Raw genomic sequence first — 23,756 nt, 5'->3', positions numbered from 1 at the left:
AGAAATAATATTTACACATGTGTGAGGAGTATTTATTTTGTGGATTTCAGCAGATATGAAAATATGTGGTGTAATTCTGAAAAGAGTAATTTGGAAAACATTTTGTGTGGTAGGTTCCTTGGTATTTACTAAAGGAATTGTATTCTTTTACAATTGTAAAGAATTACATAACTGATTAGTAATCGTAGACTCGTTGCAGAAAAGAAAGCATGCTGAAAGAATAAACATGTTCAAAGAAGTGGGGTTTGGCATTTCAGTCAGTATAATTTCTGTACGGACTAGACTTTGTAAAGGGTCAGATTGGACAGTCTGGAGCTTAAATTCCTGTAACTCGTCTCACACAGCTCTTTTGCTAATGCCTATTCAATTAAAGAATGAGTCTATTCTAAAATTACCTGTGGCTCCAGGGTTTAGTTTTAACAAGATGTTTCCATTTGTGAGTACCATGTGGCTTCTTTGAAGGGAAGTTGGAATTTCTATATGAAAACAGTGGATCCACTGTACAGCTGAGGTAGAGGAGAAAACAGCAGGTGTCACAGTTGTGGTTAGTCCACACTAGAAAAACTTGCCCAGAAAAATTAGTTACACAGGGAGGGGGTGTGATTTTAAACACCACTCCTCCACTGGCCTATTTAAACTAGTACACCTGCATCCACATTATGACTTCTCTCATTACAACAATGCATTGCATCAGTACCTTTCATTTTTGGTTTCCATACTTAGATAAACTGTCAGCCTATATTAACCTATGTATAGATATTTTCATGTGGTTTCCTAGTGGGAAAGGATTGTGCAGTCATACTATACACATCAATCCTCACTATAATTCCTGCCTGACCTTGTTAGCAGATTTTAATCAATCCCCAAAAAGCAGCAGAAATCTCAGACACAATTACTTTCCCACAGTTTTCATAAAGACGGATAAGCCAAGTACAGGAAAGACTTCCTGTTATTGCTGGCATGGAGGAACAGTCTGCAGTTCACCTTTATTACACTCAGTCTACACAGAAGAGGACCATTATGAATGCTTTTAAATTAAGGAAATAGGCCTTTTATAACCCACACCTTATTAGATATTGGAGATTCTAACCATAAGACATGCAGCAAGAGCAAACTGGACCTCTTCGGTCTGCTCACGGCAATGTATCCCAGTATATCCCTATGTTAGTATTCATCCTATCAGTTTGGCAGCATCAACACCAAGGGTGCTGCCTCTTTTCTCTAGGCTGGCATAAGTAGCACTGCAGAAGTTTCCAGGACAGACAAGCTTTTGCCTGCAATAAAATTTCTGAAGTCAAATTCACAAGCCATTTAAAAGTGTGCATGGTGAGCAGGGTTGGGGTCTAGCTGTGAGAACCAGCAAGCAGTTAATTTTGCTTGTGCCATGAGAGATACCTGGGTTCCTCACTGATTGGAGTGCACACTTTGACCAGTGGGACTAGAGGAGGGGGTGTGGTTTGGGGTTTGTTTTTGTGGTTTTGGTTTGTTGTTGTTATCATGTTTTTGTTATGTTTATTTCTTACAGGGAAACTCACTGAAAATCACCCATTTCACACAGTGATGGATAGCTGGGAGGCATTATTGCCTGGTGTAAGTTACCTGACTCAACTCTTGAATCTTGCCCAATGCAAATAAAGTATTTGCATACCCACCAGCAAGGAAAAAAACTGCACTGAGGGTGCAAACCAAGGGTGCACTCAGTACAAAGAATGCCAAAATTGAGACATACTCCATTCAGTGCTCTGGAGGACAGAGCTTAAAGAAAAAGAATCCGATTCCTTTTTATTCTCCTTGTTCCACCACCTAGAAAATACTCAGTGAGGACATCACAAGACCTGCTCTTAACACTGAGGTATTTTTTTCTATGTGCTTTTCAGTCTCAGTCATTACCATGGTATCTAGCAGCTTCATAAGACTTAGCTTTTAATCCTCAACTTAAATAAGAGGGGTTTATTATTCATATATTCCTGGTTAGTCTTTTGAGAAATAGATGTACTGTATCAAAACTAGAATTTGCCTCTCCAGTGTAAAGTTTTCTCAGGTGTAAAGCATCCATAAAGCCTATTACATTCCACTGCAGCTTAACACTAATGAAAGCAAGAGGGCAGATTTTTATTATGGCTTCACAGAAAACCAGAACATACAAATAACCAGCTGCAGAGAGTTTGGTTTCAAGGAAAACTATGTAAAACATGTTGAGAAACCACCACACTCAGCATCAGAGTGCCTGACTTTTGGACCCTTGGCTCTCAGGATAACACTTAGATGCTGAGTAAAATACCCTGGAATAATATCCTACAAATCTGTACATGCAGTACACAAAGCTGCTTCAAGTAGGTGGTCGGGGATGCTTTGGACATGGCTGTGCTACAAACCCAGCCACTCTTCATAATTAAGTGCTTCATTCATGATTTTAAGTTTTTTCCCTCTGCCTGGAATTAGCTCTTTTTTCAAAATGCAGCCAAGGATCAGACTTTTAAAATGTGGCTGGAGAAATTCCCTTTACCAATCTCTCGCCAAGTAGCAGCTCAGCAGCTAGACCACTGACCACTGGTCAGTGAGCTAGATTCAACTCCCTTCATGACCAAATGGGAATAAGGTGACTAAATCTTGACCTGCTGAACAGTACACTCAACACACCCCATCAGCAGGAACCTGTCAGGGCACTGATGGCACAGTTACATCCTCATAGCCCTGCCCAGCCTCACCCGGCCCACAGGCCAGAGCTCCATTTAAGCCCAGGTCTGGGTCTTTAGTCCCTGTCAGAGCTTCCTAGTAGATACATGCACGTTTGGTTTGGTCTCCTGCCTTGTTTCTCAACTGTATTGTAGCTCTGTTTCCAGCTGTGGCCTTACGTTCTGCTGCTCTTTGTACACTCTTGAGACCTGTTTTGTTGTTTCATCTTTTCTAGGACTGTCAGTGGAGCTGCATTGTGCTGCCACTGCCCTGTTCAGGTAGTGGAAAAGTGAACCTGGCCAGTGAATGCACTGCCTGTGGTGTGGCTGCCCTCAGCTCCAGCTTTTCCTCCCTTGAGCAGCAGCCTTGCTATTGCTGCTCCCTAACAGCAGTAGTACTAACGATAATATATAAATATATATATATAATTATATATAGCAGCAATAATGAGAAATGTAATGAAAAGGAGAGAGAGGAATAAAATCCCAAAAAAACAAGTGACGCACAGTACAAGTGCTCAGTACTTGACTGATGCCTAGCCAGTAGTTGCCGACTGGCGTTAAACCGAGTGCTTAATTTGCATTCATTTTACACTGAAAGGAAACAGGGATTATACATGGCTGGTATGGACCGAGACTGTAACAGGGCTTTACTTGATCCAGCTCATCGCCCTCCAGCCCCGCTATAACCAGACACCCAGCAGCTGACAGTGCTGTCCCAGTGATGTGTCCTCCCAGTCACCATCACCTTCCAATGCTTTGGGTGTTCATAACAGACTCAGTTCCTGCCGTTCTCTATTCATGGAAGCTGCCTTTCACCACACAATCACAACCTGGCAGCAAATGTTTGCTTTGTCACATAGAGTGAATATTGTGTGTCAGGGTACTCGGTGCTTGGATGGCTGTCACGGCATTTATCTTCTTCCTCAGCATTCAGGCCGTGGAGCTCCTTTTGCTTGCTCGGTTTCCACTTGAAGGGTCACCAGTCACAGGTGCGCATCACTCCGAGTTACTGCCCCGGTAAGGGATGACGAGCACTCCGCTCCGATCAGCGCCGGCTACGCTCAGGGGACGGGCGCTGTGCATCGCCCCTTTCCCGAGGCCGCCGCTTCCCTCCCGCGGCCGCGCCGCGCTTCTCCGCTCTGCCGGTGCCCCGAGGGGCGGGCGAGGCCGGTGCGGGGAGGGGTCGCCCCTTCCCACCGCCCCCGGAGGAAGTGACATGATGACGGCGGGAAGGGAAGGCGAGAGGGGGCCCTGTTCTCGGAGTGGAGCCGCCCGGCGGGTGGAGCCTGGCGGCCCCGCCCGAGCCGCCCGCCCGCTCCCGCCGCGTGCGAAGTAGTGGCAGCCGGTGCGGCTCGGCCGCCGCCCGCTCCCAGCGCCCCAGCGCGGCACGCGTGCCCCGGCCCGCCGGCGCCAGGTACGTGCTCTCCCCCTGGCGCCCTCCGCGCTCCGCAGGTGCGGGGCCGTCCTCCCTCCCTCCTGCGCCCTCCGTGCTGCCCTGGCGGAAAAACCAGCCCCGAGCCAGCCCCTCCCTGGCGCTGCCGCCCCCCGGCACGCCGTGGCGGTGGGGCGAGGGACCGTCAGCCGTCGCCAGGGCGTGCGAGAGAGGCGGGTGGTGGGCTGCGAGTACAAGTTCCCTGTGTCTCCCCCGCCGCCCGGACCCGCGCCGTTTCTCCCGCGGCCGCCGAGAATTTTCTTGCTGCCTGCCGGGCCCCCTTTGTGTGGCGAGCTCTGCCCGCGCCGGGGTTTCCGTGGAAACGGCGGAGCTACGGCGGCCCAGCCCCGCCGAGCCCCCCTGTGCCGCGCCGGGCGGCCGTGCCGCCCCTTCCACTTTCCCCTCGGCGCTGGCCGCGCGGCGCTGCCGGCCGTGGGCGGACATGGACATGGGCATGGGGATGGGGCGGGCGGCGCGGTTGCCCCGGGAATGGGCGGGTGCCCTGGCCCGCTCGCTGCCGCCTCCCCGGAGGCGCCGCTCCACAGCCGGCGGGCGCGGCGTGCCCGGAGCGAACGGGCGCGGGTCGGTCGTGGCTGCTGCTCCGGCCGCCGCGCCCAGGAGCCCGTGAGCTGAGGCGGGGAGACGGGCAGTCTGCCTCCCTGGTGATGTGCTCACGTGTTGTAGGTGCTCTGCCTTGCTTTCACCTGTCGGCGTCTGTTCATAAAGATATTTAAGCCGAATTAAATAATGGCCGCGAACCGAGTTAAGGTGTGTCGGCTAACTCTATGTGGTGAACATTATTTAAATAACAAGTAATGCTTTTTAGCATTTATTTCAACAAGTGAGCACTCACTCGAATGGCTGAAAAGACAACCCGCGTAAGAGTCTGTTTCAGCAATGTCACACCAAGACTTCTGGTCCTTATCCTTGTTACACATTTCTAAAAGTTGTCCAAGTCCCTGTGCAGACATCTAAGAATGATGTACCTTATGCAGGTGCTTATGTGGGAGAGAGCAACCTTGCTGCTACAGGAAAACTGAAAATGTTTTACAAGAAGGTAGAAGGATGCCAGAAACTCTCAAACAAAAAAAACCCTCAAGCATTTATTTAAAAACAGTGATGCCTCCGGCCCAGGAAGTTGTACCAGGCGATTGTAGCCTCAGCTTGTACTGATAATGATTTCACACTAGAGTGAGTAGCAAAAGAATTAAAAACTGGTGGAGTAGAGAAACTGTTGTGAAACAACTTAAGCTGAAATTTGCAGCCTTTTTTTCTGGAACTTCTCATGTGAAGGACAAGATTGGTGTAAACGTACAGAGGTCTGTTTATGTATGCCAGGACTACTGTGTAAAGACTGACTGCATGGATCAGTAGAATAGTTGATGTGCTCTAAATGTTTGTTGTCATTTTCTTTCTCTAGCTGCTTATATCTGATACAATGCTGTGGTTTTCCAAATACTATGAGTTAAAACACCTATTTATTCACTTTAGAAATTCGTGTAAATGTTATGTGTAGCTTTGTTCTTCCCTATTAATATTTAGCATTAACAATGCCTAAATAAGCTGTGTCGAAAAATGAAACTTGAACTGTGTTTTATGGATGACAGGGCCAGGTTTCATGTGGAAGAATATATTGGGAAGCCTGCAGAGAAGAGCTTATGGATAAAGGTTGCTCTTAAGTAAAGTTTAGTTGTGTTGCTGGCAAACACTTTAACATATTTTAGTAAGTGCCTCACAACAAAGTGGAAGTAACATACTTAAGGAGTGGAGAAATTGTAGAGAGAGGTTAGCAGTTGCTCTGAGTCACAGAACAGAGAATGCTGTGCCCAGAGTACAGTAATTAACTGTGTTTCTTGAAACTCACTAGGTGTCATTTTGGTGAGGGAGTTGTTTTTACAGTAAGCCTTGCTCTGTCCGGCCCAAATGCAGAGGCACTGAAGCAGTGTTCATCTCTCTCGAGTGAGGTGTGTTCTCCTGGAGCAATGGTTGTACATCGCTCACAGTTTAATGGACTTACTGTACCATGACAGAGAAGAGTTTTGTAGGAGAAAGACTTTCTTGCAGATGATGGATGAGAATCCTACAGCTGTACTCTGCCCTGCTGAAAGGGGTGGATTGTTTTTTCTCTTAGGTGTCCTTGATTTCATTGCTGGAAAGTGAAGACTGGGAACAATATCCCTTCAAATCTCTTTTTGCATGGAGACACTGCTGAGAGTAGCACAATACTATTCTTGCGTTGCAAATGAGCACTTGTGGCCCTTAAAACTTGTATTAGTAATTTGGTCTTAAATTGTAAGAATTCAAATTTCTACTGCATGATGTGGAACACCACTTCCCTAACTAATGGCATCACTACTACTGCTCTCTGTGTGTCCCGATAGGGGAGCAGATGAGCAGGAAGGTAACAGTGCATATAAGGGCACTGTGCATGTGCTTTACTCAGGAAAAGCTTTTGCAGCTGTGGGCCTCGCTTATGAGGGAAAACATTATGCCAGTCAAGGCAAGTGTCTCATCAGGTTGTTTGATTCAGCTGTACTGATTGTAGTGGGCATTTTGTAAGGGAAGTAGAAATGTGACAGAACAGTGCCCTGTGTGCTTTGTTGCCTTTCAGCACTGGTATGTGGCAGCTGAAAATGCGTTTTTTCCCTGAAGTACTTTATCTTGGGGTGGCCTTGCCCAGTGATTCATTTTCAGGTGTTTGGGAAAGTTTGCTCACCCGTCTGTTGTTTGGTGGTCTTGGGCTCATTCACATCTGACTGTGGTGAGTACCCTGATCACCTCTGACTAATGCTGTGTGCATTCTGCTGCTCAGAAACTGCTGACTCACTTCATTTTCATGCTTTTCCCCTGCCTTCCTCCAGTGCCTCGAACTGGAGAGGAGGTAGGGTCCAAGGTGAGATCAGAGAAGGAAGAAATGGAAATGAATGAGTGACTGTGTGTTGTGGCAAGGATGAAGATGCTGCAAAGACCCCTCTTTGATAATATGAGGAAAATATGATAGCTGTAATGGATTTACTGAAAAGGCACGTAAGCTATGTATTGGGAACCGAGCAGAGCCGTTTAACAACTGTAGTGAGCCCACCAGGAGATGCTGGGTTATGGTCCTGCTAGTGGTCTCTTCTTCAACTTTAACTTAAAGCCTTTTTACTTCTTATGCCACTGTTTTGACCTTCTGCTCCTTTGTCTGTCGTGTCATGTTCTGCCACAAAGAGCTTTACACTGAAATAATCTGCTTCTTGCAAAAGGGCTGACCTGGCTTGAGGTTTCTACTGCAGCATAAATAACAGGAACAGGGAAAGGCAATTAACCAGTTTTCTAGGCTGCAAAGGAGTCAGAGATAGAGGTCACTGAGAGAGGGTTCACTTGCCAGAAGGCTAGGATTTGCAGGCAAAGACAAGCACACTGATTTCAGTTGCATGTACGATTGTTTATTAACATCTGAAAAACCTCTGATGTACACTGGATTTCCTTTTGATTGGACCAATAAAGTTAAACGTCAGTCACGTTTTCCCAGCAGGATCCAGGTGGATTTGTCCGTGCTGGTTCAGTTGGCAGATAATGCAGTTTTTTTCACTGATTGGAAAAAGATTAAGACTCGACTTTGCACCTGCTGTTAAAGACAGGGAAAGAAACATATGTGGGGGGAGTGTATATGTGGAAATGGCTCACGATTTCAAGTGACAGCTACTTTGGGAAAGTTAAACTGTGTCCTGCTTCTCTCCCTGTCTCCACATTATCCGTGTCTTTGCACAGTGTAGTTTGCCTCTTACTACCATGTTTTTGGGCAATATGGAAAATGCTATTACTGCAGATACGGTGCTTTGCACTTCTGGAACATCTAGAAGCATTCTGCCTGCAAGCAGACTACAATTGCACTTGAATAATTTATGAAGTTCCCCCCTTTAAGTCACAGGTGGTTTGTCAGGGGTTAATTCTGTGATTCTGTCTCACTGTATGTTTTTTACATGCCTAAGCCTCTGAGTGTGTGCATAAATATTACATTTTACCCAAGAAGAAGATAGAGAAAAGCTTCATTTTGAATTTAAGCCTTGTAAAAATATCGAAAAAATATTCAAAGTAAGCAGGAGAAATGCTCAAAGCCAGGTTTTTAAAAGGATCTAGGCACGTGCAGTTGTTCAGTGATTTTGTAGAAAATCCGGGTAGGTGCTGATGTAGCTAATGCTTAGTTGAATGCAAAATTTATAAAAATGTTCTCGGATTCTTAACTGCGTGTTTAGGAACTATTAACATCTGCACACTTGGCATCCACTAAAGTAAATGCAGTCTGATCAAACACTATTTCTGAATGATCTCGCTGGATGTTTTAAGGTGATTTTAACTAGCCTTGGCTTTAGGTGCTGCGAATATAAGATCATTGATTAGTTACATCACATTTGGCTGCTTTGGCGTCATAATATTTGCTAAACAACAAAGATAATTGAAACTTGTTGAGAGATTTCTTCTGGCTTCAACAAAATTTGAATCAGGTCCAAAATGAAACCTCCCTTTATTATTGGTGCCTGTGATAAAGGCTTTTGTTCTCTGAAGTTCTCAAATTAAATCAGGCTGTTAGGGGACTGATAGTCAGGGAGAATGAGTGTTCCTAGTTCATGTTGTGGTAAAATAGTTCTGAACACTCATATCATGAGGCAGAGGTTAGTAAAAACTGATGTAGAATGGGACTGCTGATATGTGGGTGAAGCTGTCTCCATGTTTATTTGGGTTTTTACCTGGCATGTGGATGTCTGGTTGTTTGCTGGGTAGGTGCATCTGAACCTTTCACTGTCGCTGGCATCATAATTTTTGGAACTATGCCATCCACATCTCAGCCAAAAGGTGTTTTATTTTTAAGTATTGGGTGGTAGCTCTTAGGGCTATGAGTTGGTTTTCTTTGAATAATAAATCTGGAAGCTTCATTCTTCAGTTAAACTATTTTCTACAGAAAGTATAATTAAACAATATTTAATGAATAAGTATTAATATCCTGTGTATCTCTGTCTTGGTGTGGCTACATTTTTTGTTTGCATTGTCATTTCCAGTTTTGGGATGTGATTTCATAAAGGAGAAATTCAGCCACTTCATACTCTTCAGTGTCATATGATAGAATACAGACAAATTAAATCAATACTTAGAGGTTAAAAAAAGGCCTTGTGAGTCTTTTTCTGTTTAATGTTTCCTTAGTATTCAAAGAGCATACTAATGTTGCTTCATATTAATTAAAAATATGCAAATGATTTAGCTGAAGGAGACTGTCTCCTGTCACAGAAGATACAAAACCTTAACAAGCTCACTAGGAGCTGTAATCAGGTGAATGGCACTTTTTTTCCCAGCACGCATCACAATATCTTGTGATTTGTACTGGGAGTTTTTGGATTCCCTCATGGAGAAGGTCGGTGCTGTTGACTCACACCGTGTGACTTGGAAGCACAAAGAATGTGGTCTGTGCTGTTTACCTGCTGCATCTGTGGCAGTGTGGGCAGCAGGGCTCAGACCCACCCAGTAGGAGAACATAGTTGTCTCCAGCAGGGGCCATACAGCTGCTCAGAGAGAAGTACCATGTCAGAAGTAGTCACACTGAGACTTTGGGGACAGTAGAAAATTTGTTACCAGCCCACAGCTCGGTGGTGGAAGTCGCACTTGAAACCAGCAGTGTTGTCAGCGTTGTGTATTTTTCAGCTCAGTGACACATGCCCAATCTCAGCCACTTTCCACAATTTTTTTTTTAAAGATTCTTACTGCCACAAATTCTGTGTTATTCTGTAGTGCACTTTCTGGGGGATTTTTTGAATAAACAAAACAACAAAGCCACACGAGTTAGGAGTTCGACTCCTAGGAAAAGGCTTAAAGACACTGCCCAAAATCACTAAAATGTAAATCCCAATTCCAGAAAATATCAAGAGGTCTTTATATGGGAGTGAGGAAAGAAAGTTACCCTTTTCCTAGTGCTGATGATTTTTGTCTTCCGATTGATATCTTTTTAGCATCTATCACTGCCTTTGACTCCTTCTCAGGTAAGAATAATAGGAGAGATGTATATTTGTGTGCACATGCATGTTATACTGCCCACTTGGTGCTAAAGCTGCAACTTGTAGTTTATAGTACAGAGCCATCTAGGCTGCTGAATACTTGACTTACATTTCTTGAGGAATGGAGAAAGGAAGGGAGATCAGGACATACATCCTGGATTGTATAGAAGCATTTATACTTATTGCATCATCTGCTTCCACTGGAGGTCCTTGTGGGATGTGTCCGTTCCCTCTCTGCTCTCTGTGTGTGGCTTTAAAAAGGTGTTGCAAGGAAAATGTGAGCAAGAAGGCAAGTGAAGGAGTGAAAAGTACGGGTTTATGTTGAAAGCTGGAGCCTGGAAGTGGCAGGTTGTGGTTCTGGTTTTGGCGCTCCTGTGGATTTACCACGTAACTTTCACAAGCTCTCTACCGGGGGAGGTAAGAGGGGAGCAGCAACAGGAATCTTTCCAGGTTTATTTCCCTAGTGTCTTCTGAATGGCTGTAGCTTTCCTATCAGAGGGGATTGATAAATACAGGGGAAAAAATGAACAAAATCCACATTGCTTTCTAATCCTATATACATGAAGGATTTGATTTTGCCTAGAGAAACGGACTTGCTTATGTTACTAAGTCTGCTGAGAGGATATGAAACTCTTCTGCCTGGATAAGGCTGCTTATGTGTTAGAGGTGTGTTTGTTGCAGAACTGGAGTTGGGAGGTGATACCTTTGCACTCTAACTTTGCAACTTATTGTGGGTAAGAATAGGAGGATTAAATATTTGAAGATTGAAAGTAAATGTGATCCATGTTTCTGTGTCGTCTCACACGTAAATGTGGTTTGGATGTGGGAGAAGTATTTTGTCTGTTGAGACACTATAAGCAGTTCCTATTCCCTGTGCTGACCCTTTGTGTTGCTGTGAATGTAATTTACTGTTCTTAAAACAAGGTGAGTGCAATTAGTGGCATAAGCTATGAGACTTCATAGGAGAGGCCTCCTTTCCAAAGCTTATCTCTTGTCAAGAGAATATTTGAACTCCCAGCACAATTTTAAAAAGCAGCCCTGTTTTTGTATCAGCTCCCGAATAATCCTTTGTCAGCCTTCTTCCTTACCCCCATTTATGTGGGCTCCTTTAAAAGAAATATTTTTATATTAACCACTGAAGAACTCAGTAGTTACTCTTGTGTTGGATCTGTTCCTGAAATGCCCAGTGTAGAAGAGGTGATCAGTGTGCCCTTGATGCTGGGTAAGTATTACCATGCAGGTGGCAACATCCTGCTGTACTGCCCCTGCTGCCTCTGTAGGTTTTAATGTATTAATTTCTGTGTAAGGAGTGATGGTGTGGATCTCACCCTTGAGAGATTTTTCTTAGCTGTGCACTAAGGATAAATGCCCTAACTTAGACTGACTCTGATCTCTGTACTTCAAATGAACAGTTGCCCCAATTGGTTTGTGACTGTTCTGTACAAAATTTCAAAATTTAACGTATCATAAATGCAAAAGTATCTCTACTTACAGATGGATGTAGGTGCACTTATATTTACTAAGGCTTTGTTTGTTGCAAACATTCAGAATCAGTAATTTAACAAACCACTTTTGAAGAATGCCCTAAGTCACTGAAGTGACTTTGTGCAAGCATCTTTGTGGGGTTGTTTTTTTCTTAATAGAGTGCCAGATGATGGTAACGTGTGGGTCTGGTTACCTTTGATTAAGCACTTAATGTTGTCCGTAAAAACAAGTATTAAATTGTCTGTGAGAATATGGTATAGTTGCATGTCCTACACCCTTTGTGGTTATTCACCTCAGTTATTTTTGAGGAACTATCCAGGTTGCTTTTGTTAGTATGACAGCACAGCCCACATCCTGCTTAAATTCTCAGTATACTTTCTTGTAATTTTTTTACTGTTCAGTCCTGCTGTCTTGCTTAGTCCCTAAATTTTACTTGTGTGGTGCTGCCCTTGTTGTCAGTGCAAGTGACTTTTTAATTTAATGGACCAAGTTAAAATAATAAAGTAAAAAAGGGAACAGGGACTCCATGGTCCCCAAGACTGAACTTTGGGACTGAACTCTGATATACTCGTCTGTGTCTTGAGTATCTTATTACGCAGCTCTTTATTTTATTTTTCCCAAGCAAATTGCAGATAATTGTGCTTTATATATATTTATATGCATATATATGAACATATTAAACTATAGAAATCTGTGTGGGAAATAGTTGAACAGCAATACTTGGCATTTTGGAAAGAAGCAACTTGCCTTCCTGTGCTATTTTTGTGAACTTCATGTTCTGCACCCAAGATAACTGATGTACTTCATCCTGATGTATTTTTTGAGGATCTCTTCAGAAGCTTGCAACAGAAGTGCTTAACTCCAAGGAGTTTATTCTTTCCAAATAAATACCTCCTCTCAGCATCAAGCCCTGCAGTTTCTAAATGTTGTCTTTCCAAGGGGTTTTGTATTGATATGTGTTTAAGTTCATCTCGCTCCTCCCTGGATATTTCATACTGCTGGAAAAAGGAGCAAGACTGAACTGCTTCTCACTAGAACTTGGGCAGTTGCTTCCCATCTTTCCCACTCCTTCCCAGACTATGACTGCCTCTCTTGACCTGCTGTCATCCTCCTCACCTTGCTGTATAAACACTTTGCTACGTTGGGACAAGCATTGAGTCTAACGGGAGCTCTGCTATGCATTTTGCCAGTAAGGTATGTGTACACAGAGGATTTGTGTCCTGGCAGGCATGCAGAGTTTGTGTAGCTATTTTCCCTACATTAGATCACAGCAGGAAGAAAATTTAAAAGGGAGAAGGGGAAAGCATTATGCTGCAATAACCGTTTGAAAACTCCCAGATTACTTCTATTTCTTCAGTTTACACTGTTACGCAAATTGTCTCTCCGCTCACTAGAAGATAAACAGTAAGTTTTATACCACATATATAAATTTGAAATTCTAAATCTTGCTGGTAGATGGTATTCATTCTTCAGCTTTTGAAACAACCAGACTGACTGATCTCTCCATTGTAACAATATGCAGCTCAGGAATGCAGGACTTGTCATGAAAATCTAAAAACATTCCTAAGTTCCCTTAACTTTGGGGAAAAGGTCTCAAGATACGCTCAAATTATTCCCCAGTTTGGGACTTTTTGGGGAAATTGTGGTGGGTTGACCTTGACTGAGTTCCAGGTTTACATCGAGCTGTTTCCTCACTCCCCTTCTTCAGCAGGACAAGGGAAGAAAATAGGACAAAAAAAGTTTGTGGCTTGAAATAAGGACGGGAGGTGGTCATTCAGCAGTTACCATCATGGTCAAAACAGACTCTCCTTGGAGAAGTTTAATATGACTTATCAGCTGATAACAAAGAAGGGCAGTGAAAAAATGCTCCATTAGTTGCCTTTGGGGGAGGTGGAAAGTGATTCAAACCCTGATTAAGCATGAGGGAAATAGATAATTCTTCCTCCAGATTTGGGGGGTTTGTGGTGTGGTGTGTACAGATACCTACAGATACAGTCTCCTTGCACATGAATTCACACATGGACGCAACCTCACGTTTGTTAGCTTGATGCTCACTGACAGAGAGGAGCAAAAGAGCGTCCTGTGACTTGCTTTGCATAGGTATTTCATGTACAGCAGTACTGTTAAAAGATACTGATATATATGCAGTGCTACTGTCTGTGCTCTTTTCGCAGAATCAATCAGGTTGGAAAAGACCTCAGAGATTGAGTCCAGCCTGCAACAGAACACCACCCTGTCAACCAGACCATGGCACTGAGTGCCAGGTCCAGTTTGTCCTTTAAATACCTCCAGGGTCAGAGACTCCACAGCCTCTCTGGGCAGCCCATTCTAATGTCTAATCAATCACCCCGTCTGTGAAGAACTTCTTCTTGATGTCCAACCTGAACCTCCCCTTACACAGCTTAAGACTGTGTCCTTCTGTCCTGTCTCTGGTTGCTGGGAGAAGAGGCTGGCCCCACTTGGCTACACCCTCTTTTCAGAGAGCTGTAGAGAGCCACTCCCGAGTCTCCTTTTCTCCAAGCTAAACACCCCCAGCTCCCTTGGCCACTCCTCACAGGACTTGTGCTCCAGACCCTTCACCAGCTCCATTGCCCTTTTCTGTACGTGCTCCAGCACCTCAGTGTCCTTCATGTAGTGAGGGGCTCAGAAGCGGATGCAGTACTGAACTGTGGTCTCACCAGTGCCAAATACAGGGGTTTTGGTGCCAGCTGATGTTGACTTAAAAGGCACTACTGAAACTGCTTAATCTGACCTGAGCATATTTTCGTAATTGTCTTTGTAACTCATCCATCCAAAAATCTGGTTTAGATGAGAAAATGCAAGAATAAGCATCATCTGATTTGTTGTTTTTAGCTTGCAGCAAAGCATTTGAGGACTGAAGCAAAGACTAAATGTAAGTGAAAATTTTCATGTAAGCTTGAAATATGTACTGAAAAAAAAAAAAAAAAGAGGTGTAGTGCTGACTTGCATCTCTTTCTAAGTGGGTGATATCAGCCCAATCTAGATGCCGTCAGATACATACCATGTTGCTTTCCACAGTCCAAGAACTCAGTATACTACATGAACTTTGGAAACAGTAGGTGACACTTTTTTGCTTCATTAATGTGCTCTAAAAGTGCAAACAGCTGTGTTCTTTGAAATCTCTAGTTGTAGTCTCAAAACCCTTACTGACTTGGAAGTATGAAATAGATCTGTTCATTGGCAGCAGCCTCTGCTGAGATAGAGTTCTTCACTTGGTATCACTTCTGTGTCCTCCTCGTCAGTTAGTCTAAACAGAAGGAAATGCTGAGAGTAGTTGAAGGAGAAGACGCAGTGGGTCTTGCAGAAGAAGGGAAGTTGGAGGGGAAAGAGGTAGAATGAATAGTCATGTAATTTGCTTTTAAACCTCAACATGTGACCTCTTAGTCACATGAATAGATGCTTGTTGCCTTGGTCCCTAAACAGGCATTTGAGGTTTGAGTCTTTTGTTCTGTATCCAAAGGAAAACTGTTATAAAGAAAGTCCCTATCTGGTTTAGATGCTCTAGCTAGCCATTTTCTCCTAATTAATTTTAAGGGGTGTTTGATAGAAGAGAGCTTCTTGGCAGCATTCTGGTCTTAATAGCTTCTGCTTCTGAGAAAATGCATTGATTGGCCCTTTTGTTTTTAAAAGATTGCTGTAATTTTCAGTCATTATCTATAAGGAAATCACTAATTTATTAAACCAGCATCATGGATTAAGAATTAAAGACCTGACTCTTTTATCACTTCAACTGGTGTTATGTTGATGTTACCCATGAGGACTTTTAGGAAGACAAAGAGTAAGTGTACGGTGTTCCTGTGGACTCTCAACCCCATGTTTCTAGACCTCATTCATAAGATTAGAACTGATTCTTTTCCTTACTTGTACCAAGAATAAATTGCTTTCTTGGAGTTTGGGTAATGAAAACAGTCCAAAAAAATCTTACGAGATTGTGTCTGAGAAACAGAAACTTAGTGACCATTCCGTATGCAACGTTTAAGTTGCACATTTTATAGGGAAAATATTGCATTTAGTCAAAAGAGAAAATTTCTCTGTGTAGTCCTCACTTTTCAGATAAGTAGAATTTAAGCCGTGTCTCTCACTTGTTCCTTTTGCAAGCAAGTTAGGTTAGATGCCTTGAATGGTACTGCTTAAGTAGATTTAGTTTGCCTTAAAGTAGCTCTCTGAAGCATTACTGAATTGAAGTTTGATGGCTGAAGGAGGAAAGTGAGGAATTAATTACTTTCAGATATTCCATTGTAGCTTAATAAAATTGTAAGGCAATAATTATGTTTTATCAGGATTATCTCATATTTGCTTATTTTACTTCTGTGAAGTTTTATTTTAAAGACCCAGCAGGAAGTAAATGATTCATACAAACATAACATTTTAATAAAGTTTGACATCTGATAATACTAAAAGGTAACAAAAATAACGATTACTGTATTAGTTGGTGGACAAAAAGACTGATTATTTTTTTTACAAAGTCTGTCTATCAGCTCTTACTGCAGTAGATTTTTGTTGATTATATCAAATAGTGAGTTTTCAGGTCTTCACTAAATAAACAGTGCTCCAGTCTTTATTTGTGGCTGCTGGTTTTATGTTTTATCTTATGTCTTACTGATCTCTGGTAGTTATGTTAGTGTGATTCTGTGGACTAGAATTAAACAGGCAGATTAGCACAAAAAAACCCTTCTGATCAGTTTTAACCAAGGACAGTAGGATAAACCCAGTCAGCAGGGTTTTGAACACTATAGAGTCTTTGAAACCATCCACTTGCAGGTAGCTGGTGGCTTCTATTCTGACTTTTTTAAATAAGGTTTCTGCCTTTTTAATTGTTTGGCTTTGTCTTCAGAGTGTTCAGTGAAAGGGCTGGAGAAGAAACACAGCAGTGATTCCTACTAGACAACATTTCTCATTCTGCTTAGCCTTCAAAAACAAAGCCTTTGGTCAAAACCCAAGCTAGTAAATTATCTGCCACCCTAAGAATCTTTAATAGGAAGGTTTGTTAAAGCTGGAAAAGCTTTTTGCAAGTATCATGACAGTGGTTACTACAATGAATAGAGGCCTGTTCTGCCATTCTGAGCTACAGCTGGTGTCAGCTTTGGTACTGAATAGTACAGCAAGATAAAGGGAACAAAAGGGCACATTTTGCCTGCTAATAATAGGCTTGGGACTGCCATACACTCTTTATATAAATTATACAACAGTACTGATTCTCTTTCTTAAATTTTTCCTCATCTTCCTTGTGGTTGAAAAACTGGCTAAATAACTTCCGAAGACTGCAGCAATTCTTGTGCTCTTTGCTGTGGTAAGCAGAGTCCGCAAAGGGCAGTGAAACAAATGTTTCAGGACACTGATCTAGACTTAGTGCCTCACATAATGGGGTCTCATATAAACTAAAAGGATAGGCGTAAAGATTTTTTTCATCAGTTAATTCCCTGGGCTGCTGACAGCTGCTGTTTTGTTATTGCATGTGACTGGCACATTCAGAAATACTGTCTCAGGGCTTCCTCCCTGGGAAAACTCTTCCACGCCTCAGAGGGGGGAAACAATGGAGGAATGGAACAGGATGGCAGAAGTACCTCCTGTCTAACTGAATTCAGAATACTGGGGGTTGTGTTTACTGAGAGATGTGTCTTCATTCTAGCAGTGATGGTAAAGATGGTAGGGAGAGGTCAGTACAATATGTGATAATTTGATAAGAATACTCTGCAGAGGACAGTTCCTCTGAATGCTCAATTGCTAAGGTTGGACTGGACCTTTCCAAAATTACACAAACATTTCATAAGTAACCTTAGAGTTGATTCCTTTCTGGAAACGCTGCTGGGTCACGGGTTAGTACTGTTATTGAGGTTTCATTTCTGGGTTTATGGATTACAACTGACAGAATCAGTGTCAAGGAATAATTGAACAAATTGTACGTATTGTACATAGCCAAGCTTTTATTCTCTTGCCAAAATCAACTGTTATTTGAATATGAGAGGGGAAGAGGACAATAAATGTAAAATTAAGAGGCTGCTGCTACCTCTTGTTTGGGGACCATGGCTAGTATGAGTTGTAGAGAAAAGCTTATCTCCTAACCAAGCTCTAAATCTTGTGTTTGCTTTGGAGCTGCTCTTGAAGATTACAGAGGTGACAGTGTATGTCTTATGAAGTACAGACAATTCAAGTAAAAATGTAAGTTCATATCAAACTTCAAACCAAAATATTTGCTCATATTTTTTCAATGAAGACCTTATAAAAGAGTAATGTAGTCCATGGAGTGAATTCATATGCTCACAGGTTTTGTAGAGTTGAGACTGAAATTCAAAAATTTGTTTCCAAAGCCAAATGTAAATTGATTCACAAATACAGTATTCTCTTTTGGTTGTTACTTTTGCAAAGACTGACCTCAGGCCTTTTCCTACAGTACATTTAACTTTAATTAAAGTGTAAGCATGAAGTCTGTTTTAAGTCTGTCTATAGAAACAAGTGCACTCTGTAACTGCTGATACTATTTGGTTTTGCAGGTTGTCTTCTGAATTTTGTGTCTGAAGGTACCCTCTTGCTTTCTCAGCAAATCATGGACATCGTTGGCTTTCTGAAGTCGCAATTCATTTGCCACCTTCTGATCTGCTACATATTTATAGTGTCAGGACTGATCATTAACTTCATTCAACTCTTTACACTTATACTTTGGCCAATCAACAAGCAACTGTTCAGGAAGATCAACTGCAGGCTGGCTTACTGCATTTCAAGCCGTAAGATCCCTTTTTTTTTTTTTTTTTTTTTAAGTATTTTCGTATTTTGTCTTTAGGGAATTGATAGAAAAGTTCTGGATTTCAAAGCCTGTATAAAGGTCATGTCTGCTTCCTACAGCACCTGCACTTGTTTGAAGAGATGTTTGCCTTGTTGAAATGTCTTCTTGTGCTGAAATGTTTTGCTCTGTTTTAGTGGGATAATTGCTTGACTATGTATGTTGAAATAAGATTGCCTATCATTTGGCTATCCATCATGTTTCATTAAACTAAATGAGAAATACTGACCAAAAAATGCACCTCAGCAAGTTCAGCTGTTATCTGTAAGGTTTACATTGTTAACAAGTCACTTCCAATAATGCTTTCAATCTTTTTATCAGCCATGATTTTGTTTATGATCTTGGTATAAAAGTTTGATGTGCAAATTCTGTTCAGGACTGGCAAATAACAAGAAAAAAGGAAGAATCTTTGATTTCATGCGCTTCTTTCTGAAGCCAATTATAAACAGTTTTTTCTTTGAATAGTATTTCAGGTGTTAAGCTGCATCTGTATGTATTTAGTATATGGATGTAGTTATAATTCAGAATACAGCAGGTAGCCTGTAACCAGTTGAAAGAAGCAGAGATTGCAATGATACTGATTTTTCAGGGGGAGATGAGGGCATGAGCTCAGGATATTGTAGATAGACCAGACCTTTGAAACTTCTGAGATATGTGACAGTTGACTGGAACTCGACAAAACAGGCAATTCCAGTGCAGTGAGGGAGAGCTGTACCCATTTGTTTGTTCTCTATTAGTTGGAGTTTGGTGGAATCTTCACCTGACAACAGTGAATTATCAGAGCATGTGCAGTTTTCTTGTTATAATCAGTTTGCTGATATATTTGCTTTTAAAGAGCTACAACTGCAGTTTCAGCGTTTTATTGTACTGCTGCTTCTGACTTCCACGCAACTGAATTAACTTACAGCAGAGAGAATTCTTCACAGAAACTGTTACAGAAATGCTAATGTACCCACATTCAGTATTTAGGTGTGCTGTTAAATATGTCTGCCTTCCAGAGAGATTTCCCTGGGCCTTTCTGAAACTTAGAAGTACTTTCTTAGAAGGAAACTAAAATGCATGCAAAATGCATGCTTTTTGTTCCTACCTAAAGATGATTCAAGTGCAATGTTGCTGTCAATGCTAAGTGACTTGCAGATGTTTTCATACTGGAGAAAACAGCCCTCCCAATACAGCATTTAACAATTGTGCTGTAGAAATGCAGCAAGTAACCTTTTCTGATACTAGGAACCTGAAATGGAAAAACATTATTAGTATTCAAAATAAACTGTGTGAGGTAGAAATCTGTCACGTGCCTCAACTTGGGGGCCACCAGGGTTTATTTATCTTTCATCAGTGACTCTGATGAGCCACTATTCGAAGCTTTTTTTAAAACATACTTTTGACTTAAATTTCAAACACGTCAAAGTGTATAGGCCCAAATAAATTTGGGATGCTGTTTTATTATTTCTGCAATGGAGAGATGATGTTCTTTCTGAAAAACGTCATTTTTGCAGTCTGTATGTCCCTGAAGAAGTGAGTTTGCAAGTACTGTTCATTTGTATGTACAAACAGTGGCATTGAATATAGCCAGGTTTTTATCTTTTGCCTGGCAGTATAGCATATGTTTGAAGCCATGGCATGTAGAAGATACTGTACAGCTATATGTAGGTATATATTACTATTTTTCATGCAATGCCTTCTGGCCCATTCTTGCATTTGGCTACTTAGTGCAGTGGGGGATGGACAGTATGGGAGAGGGAGTAATCCTGCCTCCTTGTCCTTCGTGGGGCAGATGGCTTTGAACTCAGGGTTGCTGATCCAGTCTTCAGTGTTGATGCCACTGGAATAGATTGCGTTGTGAGGTTTTTGCCCAGTCATACTCAGAGCAAACTATGTCTAGGTTAAAGCCATTTATTTTAGCTTTACAACAGAGCAAGCTAGCATTTGATGAGTCACTCTTATCTGAGTGATATTTGGAAAGGGGAAAATGATAGTTAATTTGAAAAAATATTTCAAAGAACTAAAGACCAATTAATCAAAATGGATGTGTTTTTGGGGGCTACTGATGTGGTGACTAATAAGTCAGGTCTGTATGGGTCTGATGAAAGTCATGGAAACAGCCTACAGTTGGAGACAATGAGGTTCAGCATTGGAGAATATAAAGAGGCATGTGCTTTCGCAGTGGTGACAAACATCACGTTACCTTGAGAGCCTGATACAGCCTGAGTCACCAGGTCAACCAAAGAGTGAAATAGAGCAGGCATGGTTTAATTGAAAAATGGAATGAAAGCAGCAGTTATCCTTAGATCCTGCAAGTTCAGTTGTTTTCCATTTGATGTCAAAGGTAGAGATAAATGGCTTCATGAAATTGGAGAGTTATTTTGTCTTTGATGCTGTGCCCTTCAGGCAAGTTGGGGGTTTTTGTATTTCAAGTAGCAGTATTTTTTTATACCCTTTTTCTTCCTTTCTTCTTCCTATATAAGAACGTAATATTCTCACTTGTCGTGCACTGTCTGCTGTCATAATGCATATGGGAAGCTAAAGTGCTGTTGTGATTAATGACTTGTCCTCGCTTGAGTTGGAGTGCTTCTCTGTTCACATGGATCAAATCAGACTAGCTCAGGTTGAAGTATTCACAGACTCATGGAATCATTAAGGTTGGAAAAGACCCTTATGACTGAGTCCAGTTGTCAGCTCAGCACTACCAAATGCACCAGTAAACCATGTCCCTAAGAGCCACATCTACACATCTTCTAAATCTCTGCAAGGATGATGACTCAGGGCAGCCTGTTTCAGTGCTTGATGACCCTTTCCATGAAGAAAGCTTCCCATATATCCATCCAATCTAAATCTTTCTGGGTGCAATTTGAATCCATTTCCTCTTGTCTTGTCACCTTTTACTTGGGAAAAGAGGCCAACCCCCACTTTGCTACAGCGTGCTTTCAGGTAGCTGTAGTGAATGATAAGGTCTCCCCTGATGCTCCTTTTCTCCCTCAGTTGCTCCTCATAAGACTTGTGCCCCAGACCCTTCAGCAGCTTCTTGCCATGAGCTGTCTGCATGGAGTAACTGTGGTGTGCTGGTCGAGCACAGGTAGCTGTGTGAAGCTGCTGCTTCTCTGCCATGAGTTTGGCACCTGCACTGCAGCTTCTCACTGTAAGTACTGACAGCCCAGAAGGCTGAAGCCACAGACATCAAACTTGTCATCAGTGCAAGTTAGAGAAGAGCTGAGAACCTGGTTTCCAGTTTGAAGTGACTGTCAGAAGGATTAACTAGAGCAACAACTTGCTTTTAATGAAACAGAACAGGTGTAATGGCACATACCAAGTTGCCTTCAGCAATTGATGATAAGTTATTGCCTTTCTTGAAACCAATTGTGAGTCAACAGGGTGAGAGCTTAGCTTTTCTGTTGACCTGGTCCAATATGTAATACCATTGGGGATGCTTTCCAAGGGGTGTGTTATCCATTCTCCATATTGCAGTTTGGGTTGCTTTTATATCTCCAAGATACTTTTCATACTTTACGATTAATAAACTCTTCCTTGACCTTCACTGAAGAGTGTTGTTGCAAAGAGTGGACATCCAGCTTCAAAAGAGCAAACTTTTGTCTGTGCTGGCATTGAAATGAGCCACAGGATTGGTAAGGGTTATGCACCCTCTTTCATGTTTAAACAAACAAACCAAAAAAACCCCAAAACAAAAAAACAACAAAAGAAACCACACACACAAGAACCAACAACCCTCCGAAAACAAAAACAAGACACCAAAAATCTTTAGGCTTCGAACTTACAGAAAATATTTTCTGGCTTCAAATACATAGTCATGGATTGGTTCAATTGCCTGTTAATCCACCCCTCACTTCTATAAAATGACAACCCAGATCAAGTCCCTCATGCTGCAATCAACATCATGCACCCTAAAAACGAAGTTGAGCACTGCAAACCTCAACAGGGTGATAATAATAAAAATTTCAAATATAAGTATGCTTGAAAGTTGACACAAGAGCAAAGAGTGGGTAAGCAATCAATCTTGGGTTTTATTTTTAAATAATTTAGGAACGTTTTGTCCTCAGTTTCTTTTTCTAAAAGACAGAGAACCAAGGTAGGAAGCACTTGGTGTTGAGTACATCCCAGTTCTCCTAGATGCTGTTTGTGCCTGAATTGGAAGAGGTGGGAATACACCTTACTCCTCCCTCTTACGTGACAGCACACTGCCACAAGGGGTACACACAGCTATTCCGCAGTAGCTTGTGAAATTGGCTAGACGCATAGAGGGAACAGGTTGTCTTGGGTTTGTGCCGTATGTGCACATGGCTGCAGAGTTTGCTGGGCAAAGTTTGTACTTCCCAAATCAGTTTGTGCTTGCTTGGCTGTGGAAATGCAGCCCCAGGTCAAGCAGAATGTGCTGGGCTCCTGTGGACTGTTCAGGACACGTGCCTAGCCTGTGCCCTGAGACATACACATACAGGATACATGGCTTCTTTAGAGGTGCTGAGGGGGAGATATTTGTCTGTGAGTAGAGCAATTGTTACCTTCTTGCTCTTGGAAATGAGCTTCTTGTGCTCCCAGGGTGAGTGGCAAACTGGCCTCCTGCTGACTGTGCACCAGGTGAACGCTGTTTAAACAAAAGACCTGGCAGTAATGACATGGTCATGTGGATAGGTGTGCAAGGGCTTTAAAAGCAATCAACTTAGCTTCTAATCTGCCTTCATAAATAAATTGTAGCAGTACTAATACCTATTGTTGTGCCATGAAAGGGGTGTTATTACACCTCTGGGTAAAGTTACACTATGTAGGCTGCAGTTTGTGGATCCTGCTGAGGGGAAGATCCTTGTTCGTATAGAACGAGGCACCCTGATGCCTGTTCATCGACTGCAGCAAAAACAAGATGGAAACTAATTCTTTTTTTGACTGAGCTTCCTAGAAACAAAACGAGGAAATTGAGAACTACTTCAAGTTCCATCATCTTGCCTGACTGTTATAACACAGTAAACCTAATTCCTTCCATGTACAGCTATAGGTTTTTGCAATGTGAGGAATGAATATCTGAATAAGGCTTTGTGGTAGTATCAGGGCCTTGCTAATTCTCAGTCTTCGTTTCTTGGAGTTTAGAGGAGCCCTCAGCCATTTTACTTGTTTGTATGAAGGTGGTGCTGAGGCAGGGAGGAGAATTCTCTCCTTTGGTGCAGTTAAGTGGTTGGGAAGCAAGAGGTGCTCAGTGGGGTAAGACTTCCTTCTTCTTCCATTTCTCTTTATCACCATCTTATGCTGCAGAGGAAGCAGTCTGCTGTTGTCAAAGTATGGCACAGTGTCCTTAACACAATTCTGTAGTATTTTATTTATAAAGCAACGTGAGT

At 42.2% G+C, this 23,756-nt stretch overlaps 1 protein-coding gene and 1 pseudogene across 4 annotated transcripts in view; one reads left to right on the top strand and one right to left on the bottom strand.

Moving 5' to 3' along the window:
- Positions 1 to 1,569: 1,569 nt before the first annotated feature.
- AGPAT4 (1-acylglycerol-3-phosphate O-acyltransferase 4) overlaps positions 1,570 to 23,756 on the top strand; it is a 74,093-nt gene continuing 51,906 nt past the window's right edge. Inside the window, exons 1-2 of one of the 4 annotated variants that reach the window (XM_088161408.1) lie at positions 1,570 to 1,590; positions 18,134 to 18,364. In XM_088161408.1, coding sequence (XP_088017534.1) covers positions 18,187 to 18,364 — 178 coding nt within the window. In that variant the 5' untranslated portion in view covers positions 1,570 to 1,590; positions 18,134 to 18,186. Of the gene's footprint in view, positions 1,591 to 4,024; positions 4,093 to 18,133; positions 18,365 to 23,756 lie in introns of those variants that run through there. The other 3 variants (XM_088161407.1, XM_088161410.1, XM_088161409.1) reach the window with 3 other exon arrangements.
- Positions 3,740 to 12,803, bottom strand: LOC148224287 (uncharacterized; annotated as a pseudogene).

This window comes from Sturnus vulgaris, chromosome 3, assembly GCF_052056855.1.
Source record: "Sturnus vulgaris isolate bStuVul1 chromosome 3, bStuVul1.hap1, whole genome shotgun sequence".
Classification (NCBI taxonomy): domain Eukaryota; kingdom Metazoa; phylum Chordata; class Aves; order Passeriformes; family Sturnidae; genus Sturnus; species Sturnus vulgaris.
This window is presented reverse-complemented; position numbering and strand designations above follow the sequence as displayed.